Source organism: Varroa destructor, unplaced genomic scaffold, assembly GCF_002443255.2.
Source record: "Varroa destructor unplaced genomic scaffold, Vdes_3.0 BEIS01000007.1, whole genome shotgun sequence".
Classification (NCBI taxonomy): domain Eukaryota; kingdom Metazoa; phylum Arthropoda; class Arachnida; order Mesostigmata; family Varroidae; genus Varroa; species Varroa destructor.
The window spans coordinates 32,506,092-32,516,179 of NW_019211460.1; the positions used below are offsets into that span (position 1 = coordinate 32,506,092).

The window sequence follows — 10,088 nt, forward strand, 5'->3', positions numbered from 1 at the left end:
GAACGACAAAGAATGAACGGTTTTAAGTTTATATGTCCTACAATAGACCAACACTATGCACAGGAAGAGTCCTGGCAGACTGGCGTTTCCGCACATTTTTCTGTTCTGGCTGATCTTGAACCCTGTAGGGTGTTATCATTGCGTGTACTGGAGGATAATTACTGCAAGTTCGTTACATACTAATTTATCTATGGCGAAATGCATACGGCTCAATATTTATATGATTTGTAGAAAAACATGATTTTAAAATCTGCTACCTAGTAAATTTCAAGACCATATAGAATATCAGCTACTTATTTCTCAATTATCGGTTGGTATCAATGAAGTGCCCGCACGGTACTACCCTTATAGCACGGCAGTAACTGGCGAGTACCTGCTGGAAAAATAACGGCCCCCTATTTATGGTATTAGATATAGGTCCTTTATAGCGAGGTAGAGGTGAAGTAAAATGAAATAATAATTTATTTTTTTGCAAAGCTCAACGCCGTGTCAGCGATTCCAGCAGACGCACGCTGGAAGATTGGCTACGGCTAACCAATTCTATGCCCCTCCCCAAAACATATACATTTATTTAAGTAATTGAACAACTATCATTAATTACTAATTACTAAACTGTCATTTATACCACTTGAAGTGAAGATTCAGTGAAGTATTATCTTCAATATTTATTAGATTCGTTTTACGTTTGTTTCATTATCATCACGATTATTATGTCAGCATCATTGTTAATATCATGTTCATATCATTATTAGTTGTTTAATTAATTTACAGAGTACTTGTCTGGTTTGATGCGTGCTCCGACAATACACGGGCAGAACCCTTCATCTTCCCACATAATTTTTCGGACACATCGACGACTATAATTTACATTAACGTAAAACACTGTACACACTTATGCTGGAGTAGCACGATTCCGGTGGGTCCTTCCGACAATGAGCAGGCGCCAGAAAGATCCTGGAACATTTCTTCATTTTTTCCACATATCCGTAAAAAGGTCTCTGGTATAGGATAGTACTCGAAGCCTTTATGCGCTAACCGGCTGACCTTTCTCGTTCAAGATCTTCATTAGCGGCTTGAAAGTGAAACTGGCCAACGACGCTGAATTCGAGTTAGGCTGATATGCTTGACAGTATTAGGTAGCGTTATACCACTATAATTTGAGTATGCCGATCGAGGTTCAGGACGCGATCCATGACAACCGAAGTCATACGACTTCGATTGACGACAATGTTGCCTGGCGATAAACAGCCTAACTAAGCGATATTCGTGCAGCAACAAATGGCCAGGTAATGTCCAATGGGGATTTTATCAAGTGTTCTAGAATGTGGATTTGAAGGTGCTCTTTTAGCCAGGTGCCCATTCAGCTGATTCAATTAAACGTCTGTTTCTAATGGGTGTTTCATATTCGGACGCAGGGCCCATGACCCGAGCGCGTAATATATTCCATATCTATCTATTAATTAGCTCTTATATTGAGAAACGCTAACCGAAACACGCGCAGCAAGTGGCATAAGTGCGAGACAGATGCGTATACTTGACGCTGGATTGATATGCTTGCCGTGTTCTGCGTTTGTTATTGTCTTATCAAATTTGATTATGTTCGTGTTCAAGTACGCCTAGATGGAAGACAATAGGCGGGCCTATCGCATTGCTGACAACTCTGTGGTCGACAAAATTCGTTCCTCATTTTAGAAGCCTACGAAATGGGCTACTAGTCCTACTCAATATAGATAGCTGGTAATACAAAATTACCCAACAAATAGACCTAGAAAACATTTGGCAAACGATTACCCCCTTAGGATATTCGCTCCTCTTCCCTTTATCTTTCTCGTTCCCTGTCATATTTTTAATTTGTTTTCGTCTGTTTTTGTGTCAAAAACAACACTTGCTAAGCTTCGTTATTTTTATGTGTTTTTCTATCGTCTCCTTACCGAGCTCCTATCTCCTTTTCACGGTTCCAGGACGCAGGGCTTTTCTTTTCGTCCAATAATTTATAATATATCATATCGTTGATTAATTAGCCTGGCGACTTCTCGGGATCAATACATCATCATAATCGTCATCGCCACCACTGACACATCGTTGTTGTTCTTGTTGTTATCATCACTAATCGATTGAGTACTTTTTTTTTTTACTACAATAAATGTCGCTAATCGCTGCTGACTAGCGGAACGTCTACTAATACGTATTTACTTATTTTACTTACATGTATGTAGCTCGTGCGCGCATATTAATAATCCGTATCGAAAAGCTTTCAGAATCTTCCCACCCTCACCAGATCTCTCTCTGTCCTATCCTCTCCTGTCTCTGTTTCCTCTGTATGAGAAACAGATCTGTCGCCGGCCCATACGTCCGTTTAGAATAGTATTTGGCATTAACAGCAGCATTAGCACTAGGAATATCAGTAGCCTTAATGGTTAGGTAAAATCAGCGGTATTGTTTTATAAGTGCCTTATTAGTACGCTGTTGTCACCGTTTTTACTATTATTATTACATATAGTATTAATATTTTTAATATTATTTGTTTTCATAGTAATCTTCGTTTTTCTAACTGTGCATTGTTTTGTTTGGTGAGCATCCCGTTTTGATAACTGGGCTGGAGTGCTCTGGAAGTAACGACCTTTCTAAGCTTTCGTTGCTGTTGGTATTATTATCATTATTACTTGATCAGCGTCTGGTGCGTGTTCGTCTGAGAAATTTTTCGTTTTTTAATGTCGTTGTACCCCAAGAACAACTCGCACAAACCCAGTAGCTTTCGTAGCTGCTAAAGCTTAGTAGTTGTCGCTGGCCGTTACAGCGACACGAAGGTATCTCATTGAGCAGAAACTTATGCCGAAATCTCTTGCAAGAGAAAAAGTTCCTTTCCCACTTTGAACAGTGGGCCCTCGTGATTTTCTCTCTTGTTCTTATGTATCATATGTTGTCAGTCGCTTTCCTCGTGTACCACAAAAGGAAAAACACTTCTCAGGCAGACAAGGTAACGAAGTATATAAATTCGCATTGTTGACGCGTTTAGGAAACCGATCGCGGTGCTTGCTAAGCCGAGAACAGATTCCTCCGTTAGAAAAACGATCTTCCACGTTCGGAAATCGCTTAATTTCAGCGCCAAGAGTAAAAACAGCGGATAAACCATTTAAAGTGTACGCAGCTCTAGCTAGACAGTTGTAGATAGTAGATACACTTACCATCACTATTTTCACAATGAACATAATAGTATCACGTATTCTTTCTATATCTCTAGGCGTTCAATATGTACAACAAAGATACAATCAAAAGCAAAGCAGGGAGCCGTAGCACTGAAGCTTGCTTTGAAGATTCGGAAGCTCGAACATGGAATGGTGGTGCTCCTGGAACAATGAAACGAGTTCTGAAAATATGAATTTCTGCGTGAATTCGCTCAAATTCATAGCAATAAGGTCTTTTTTTTCGCTTTTCTATTCCCCTTCTGGTGCCATAAGGCAATCGGACACTATTGAAAACGCTAATCGGGACTCTCAATCGGGTTGCTACGCAGATTTTCTAAAATACGCACAGATGGAGAGTCTCACGTGCCCAGTAGTCACATAATTCTACCAAACTTCTACACTGTCGGTAACGTTATAACTTATTCTAGGGCCAGTTCTGACCCAGACTCTATCTTTAAATTGGAATCTCCTTACATAGGATGTACGGCAGACACGCATTTAGTTACCGCCTACGTTTCAAACTTCGCCCTGCAACAGTTGACCACATAATTCGATTCTCCTTCTTCGCGGCCCTTTTGCGAATAGCCCAGGTTCTTCTTCTACCTCCCGTTTCCGATTCGCTATTGCCACGCAAGAGGTTCCTCCGTCAAAGCACTAGATTACTTGTGGACCGGCCAAAATAGTCATAGAAGCAGCAGGCGCATAGCACAGGCCGGCAGTAGCCAGCAGCTCAATCGACTGGGTAACTCGGTCGTCCACTCTCGTTTCTCCATTTGGAGTTCTTGCGGTTGCTCCCGTAATCGATTTTCGCCATGTTTGCCCTTTCCTCTAAAGGAAAGACCTTTCGTTGGGGCAGCAGGATCAGCAGCTTTCGTAGTCGTCTACTTTTCTCTGTTTTTTACTACTGTCATTTCTTCGGCTACGATTTTTCTATACCGCTCCTACCACTGCGGCCGTGCCGTCGACAGAGATGCCGCGACATATAAGACGTGGAAAATTTGTCCAGCTACGCGTTCCGATTCCGCCACCTCACCGGCAATCGTTCCTGTCGAGGCTACCACTGCCACCAAGAAGGGCCAAAAAGAGTGAAGAGTGAGAGCAAGGAGCAGGCTTCGGTACCTCAGAGACTCAGTCATCGTCGCTCGACGGCGTGGATAGCGACTGCTTAGCCCTGTATAGATGTAGAGAATTGCTTACTTGCTATGCTTTTCTCTGTCTGACGAAGCAAGCCAAGCGAACTCGTCAGCGAAGACTGATCCTTGTAGACAAGAGTATGGGTGAGCAGCAGCAGACAAAGTGGAAAACCTAGAAGTGGCACCGCACGGTACTTACTTGGCAGGACTACTTTCCGTGTAAACTACACCATATATATCGGTACAATGGATAAAGGTTTCATAGTCGGGTAAGAAAGCGTTGCCTGGAGAAGTAGGTGGACGTGTCCTTTTCAGGTACGTGAGTTAAATGAAGTCGAGAGACAGGAAACTGGTTGAAAATAACAGGCTAGGATCTGGACGAGACCTGATAAGACCGGTTTTCTTTTTAGTCGGCCCTTCTTTCCTTTCAGAGACGGCCTTGCGGTGTAGTCGGAGCTAAAGTGGGAAAATTGCCGACGTCCTACCTAACAGGTCGTTTATCACTATTGAAAATTAGCACACGGTATATATGCGCTTTGTTTGACAATTTGACTTATCGACTTGTCATAGTCTATACGAACCTGTGACAAGAAAACTGGACAAGGCTCCAGAACAAGTAGAGTGTCCTTTTTCGGTCCCAGCTATAGAAATAACAACAAAATGTTGAAGGCAACGTTTTGCCATAGGGGAACAAGAGGCTCTAGCCGTGTTTCGTGCTCAATCTCGCATCTTTAGTGGTGAACTAGAAGTAGTATTAAAATTGACTTGGTAGCATGCATCGCATTAAATCCAATCACCTTAAATACACGCTTCTGTAAATGTAACAACGATGTAGAGTTATGACTAATTAGACGCTGTTTGAAAGTCAGCTTGCCGACAGTCTGGTTTTTCAGCAATTCATCGTTTTTTAGGTAAGAGAGTTTAATTGGCCAACGTGTCAATAACTGGAGATTCTTACATTCGAGGTCCTTTACAATCGTAAAAATAGGGCGCAACTTCTATTCCCATTGAATTATTCACTTTATTGTAAGTCCCAGCTTGATTTGTAAGTTAGGCTGTCGAGCAAAATCAGATATACTATAGACAATACTTACTTTTGCCTTCTTTTCGGCTTGTCTCGTGAGAGTATCCATCTTCTCTTGGAACCTCGTTTGCTGTTTCTGAAACGTGAGATAGGGAAAATTAGAAATAAGCCAGGTTGATATGTTTTCGCGCTAGCATACTATTAAAGTGTATTTTCTAGTCCATTGTTGTTTTGCACCCCAGTTTTTGCAGTAAATTTTCAAGTGATGTTTTTTTGAAACCATATGACATATGAAAAAAATGAACGGGCCTGGTAAACGAAGACAAGTCCTAGCTACCGCGTCACATAATATTTGTGGTATACACGTTGTATCTTCAAATAAATTCAGCTGGATTTAACCTTATGTTTTACGAGCAGACGTGTTCTTCAAGTCAAGGGTTCGCACAATTGGTCATACAGGTGTTTCTCTAAGGGTTTGTCGAATGCCTCTAGTTCCGGTGCATTTAAGTGTATGCACTGTACATTTTCGACGCTTCAACACTGTTGAGGTATACACATGTAACCGTCTATTAGCCAATTCTATATAAGCTGCGTTATAATTGCCTATGCACTCGTACCGCAATCTCGACATTGTCGAAATTAACGCTAAGCGTAATTCCACCTGTTGACCCAAGTAAATGCGGATGCCCAATCAGCGATATGAATCCGAGGAAGAAGCGCTTGTTAGGTGCATGGCACACACGCACAGCTTCCATATATTGCTTCCATATATTCCGCTTGTTCCCGAAACTTTCTACATGTGAGAACCGATTCTGTTTCTTTTAACTAGATAACCTTAGGGTTGCGCAAATCTCTTCCTACCTTTTTGGCATGTACTCATGCCGGAAGACTGGGAAAATAAGCTAAAGCTAGCTAATATTTACTTGTGTCATTGAGAATATTAAACATTGGTTGGCTCAGTAAGCCCAACATAACACGGCAAAAGTGGTCCAGGTCCAGCTAATGAAAACTTATGATTGCATTTGTACTGGTCAAACGACGGCATGGTAAATTTGTTATATGGGGATCATTTTAAACGACGTAAGAAACGTTCAAAAAGCCTCAAATCATGAGGCGCACCAAAAATATTTGCATACTAAGACCATGGCTTTCTAAGTCGTTTTCTTTAGCAAAATTGATTTATCCCTGAGAAACTTTCGACCAGGCTAGCTATGACAGCTATATTGGGTTATGTAAAAATTTAGCTACTGCTGGTTTTAACAGTGTTTGATTCAATTTATTCAGAAAACTAGCTTATAATAATATTACGTGCTGCTTCCCCTTTCTTAGCCCTAATCTAAACTGTAAAAAAATACGTACGGATCTTTGCGTTATCGCGTCATCGGTATTAAGTTTACCAACTGTTGTGATAATTAGTTAAAACAAGTTAGAAGCTTTTTGACACAATCTTAGTACGCAGTAGACAAAATCTTAGGTATATATATGAAAAAAGCATAAACTTGTCTTAATTTCTGTCTGCTTCGTTAATAATCTTCATCGTCTTAGCATAAGTACTGTATTCGAGTAGAAATTTGGATGCTTTTCCACGTTTTCCCATCGCAGGACATCGCCAGTCGTTCCTCCACTGTTTCGCACTTTTTTCACACCGCACCAGGACAAATACATACTATTATACGCACATGATATAGCAAGTTGACCCTACCTGCTGCTGATGCCTGCCGGAGTATGTTAGTAGTATCACACCACAGAGCCGACGACCGTCGAGAACAGCCCCACACGGAGCGAGCCGGACGGGCGATTCTGTTGCATCAGACCCTGTTCTCCCAGGAGGGTCCAATCTGATGCAAGCGAGAATGGCTGGAGGATGAACCGGTTGTAGGATAAAGGGGGAGATATTTTAGGGAAGGAAGCATACGGGCGCACTTCCCACGAGGAGACGATAGAGATGGTAGGAAATGAAGGCAGAAAGGGTGGACTCTTTATGAAGGTCCCCCTGGGCCTTCCGCTTGAGCCGAATAGCGTCAGCCAAACAGCGGTTCAAAAATGAGCCTAAGTTTTTTCCTTGTTTTGGCTACGAATGCATCACATCGTGCAACCAGCTGTGAATTGAGATGGCAGAACACTCCGAATTTCCTTTGCTATACGGAATGTAACGAACGTGGTTTATACGGTCGATACAAACGAACTCAATTTTTATTTTAGCGCAAATTGTATCACTTCACTGTTTTTTTCAACCCCCGTTCACAAGTTCGAGGTGAAAAATTCGAGTTCTTCGCATGTGCGTGTCTGTTACAATCTGTTGAAAGGACATTTAGTACGGTAATAAATATCCTGAAGTATCAACAGTAATCAGGCTAGCGTCCTTCTACATGACTGATCTGCCGTACGCTACCCGAGGTCATGGAGTAATCAGATTCCTAGGTTTACAGTGTTTTTTCTGTTCCCCAAATACCACTTAGTTCATCTGCTCAGATAGTTCTCCTATGCTCCATCCAGTGCTTCATTTTGGTGACGACAATTTCTAACTACTAAGTAATCTCTGTTACACCAATAATGGCTGCTGTCGTGGTAATTGTTTAGGCTCGGCCACCGCTCCTGTTTCCGATCTACGTTGTCGTGCCTTGTGTTGATGTTAATGCCCATTTTACATAGATAAATTAGGCACCTGCCTACTACTGCTCGTCCACAGAATGCCCACGGACAAAAAGGCGACTTTGACTGTGTAGGCTCTAGTTTGCAAATGTATGTTGTACTGCACCTTTCGTAGGCACTATTCGATCTGTATAATGGTGAGCTATTCCACTGAGCGTTACCGCTTTAAGTAGTGGTAAGCCTCTGTTTAGAGATCAAGAATCTTCTTGATGGCTTGTCAGAACTGCTGACTCGGTGTTGCACCATTCACTAGTATTCTCGACTATTCTCTAAATCCACCATGCTGAAGTAACGCGTGCTTCCGGACCTCTGATTAAGACTATGTTTCGTACAACTCTGCGAGCAAAGGAATCCCCCTACATCGGCGGGTTCGGCATCTTGACTTCTGTCGATCTTAAGCGTAATCAGGTATTCGGCACGGAATTTACTCGATTTATTTAATTCAAATTGGGTCAGATCTTTATCCAGTTGAATACGCCCAAATCAATATGACTTTATGTTTGCAAATTCAGTTATAAGGCGAATTATTCTAAATTGTAATTTACAAGGACCGTTTCACAATTTCCTGTTAATCCACGTCACATCGTTATAGTGTACTTTTTGTTGAATTGGAATACATTTTTTTATTAGCGGTATCGAATAAATTAAATTAAAAAAATTGCATAAATATTCTATGACCAAATTGTTACCAGTACATGAACAGCACAACAAGGTATGGATACTGCTAAGTGTTTCGAACAACATGTTTATCAAGGCCGAACACGGTCGTTCAGCCTCGATAAACATGACGGATTGCTTTTGAAAGCCAAATCTCTGGGCTCAACTGGCATTTTATTTGCAAGCCGCGAACCAATTCTCATTTAAATAGAGCGTGTTCATAAAGTGTTCATCTTTATACCGCTTTGCAAGCAAAAAATTATTCTCTACATGCACCTAACTTAAAAACTGTGGGTGGTACAATTACAATACCGACGTCGTCGCACTTATCGACGCGATCGCGATCACCTATCGTGTAAGTAACATTCTATAAGGCCTATCGGCACTTGTTTTAGCAGACACGTGTTTGCACTAATAGGTTTCAGTAAGACTGTTTCCATTTCACTCACCGATTCCTTCAGGAATAATGAAGGGATCAATGGTCATCGGGGCGAACCATCGTGGAGTGCTTCGCCATGTCGACACTGAAAATGTTTAAATTGTACCAATCGATCGGTAAATCTGATGCCTTATTAAATGATTGCGTAAAGCCCCAATAACCTATAGGTCTGGAAAATTACTAAACGTAGAATCATGCAAGCATACGTGCAAAACTGAAAGTTCATTGACACACAAGTGTAACTCTAATTAGAACGGAAATTAAAATTCTAATGAAGATTAGAAAAAAAGGACATCTCAATAATTTAATGCCGAGTTTTAATAAGACTCTTATCGGAGAAAAAATATTACCAGTATTATAATATATACTTCACTATTATATATACTTCTTCGCGTACCCTATGACAAACTCTAAATACGTGTGCCAACATACTTCACGTACGGATCACATAGAAGAATGCTTTCTCCACAAACAGTGCTTTTTTTTTCTCAGTCTGTGCGTTGCTTCTGTCACGTCGAACAAGCCTTTTCTCGCAATGATAGCAACAGCGATTACCAGATGTTAATTATCGTATCTCTGATTGCAGATTAGACAACTGTTAGAATCCGAAGGAAATCCATGATGTCCACTGAAGCAAGCCTTATGTATTACAATAATGTTCGGTAAAAGCTATGGATCCTATTATGCTGCCAACTGATCGGACGCACAGTTTCGTCGTACATCTTTATCTTAGTAGGCCTTCTTCGCACAGACCTCGCACTTATTAGGCGAGTAGGAGCATGCTAGTTTCGTATTTACCGCGAAAAAAAAAGGAATATGAACACGTGAGAAATACTTACGGGCTGTTGTTGTGGATGGTCGCGTAGGCTTGGGTCGAACCGTCGGCCGTTTGATTTCTAGAATTTAACAAATAGCAGATAAACGGTCAGCCTCGATAGAAAACCATTTTCTAATGTATACACATGGGTCTAGAGCAAGTATACTACTCTATGAAAAGT

The 10,088-nt window shown here is 41.2% G+C and overlaps 1 protein-coding gene across 4 annotated transcripts in view; it reads right to left on the reverse strand.

Moving 5' to 3' along the window:
* Positions 1-650: 650 nt before the first annotated feature.
* Positions 651-10,088, reverse strand: part of LOC111254566 (lachesin-like) — a 72,206-nt gene continuing 62,768 nt past the window's right edge. The window contains exons 8-12 of one of the 4 annotated variants that reach the window (XM_086974801.1): positions 9,930-9,986; positions 9,101-9,175; positions 5,413-5,478; positions 2,207-2,333; positions 651-1,234 (exon numbers count right to left, since the gene is read on the reverse strand). In XM_086974801.1, the coding sequence (XP_086830927.1) occupies positions 2,272-2,333; positions 5,413-5,478; positions 9,101-9,175; positions 9,930-9,986 (260 nt within the window). In that variant the 3' untranslated portion in view covers positions 651-1,234; positions 2,207-2,271. Of the gene's footprint in view, positions 3,348-4,899; positions 5,131-5,412; positions 5,479-9,100; positions 9,176-9,929; positions 9,987-10,088 lie in introns of all 4 variants that reach the window. The other 3 variants (XM_086974802.1, XM_086974800.1, XM_022815526.2) reach the window with 3 other exon arrangements.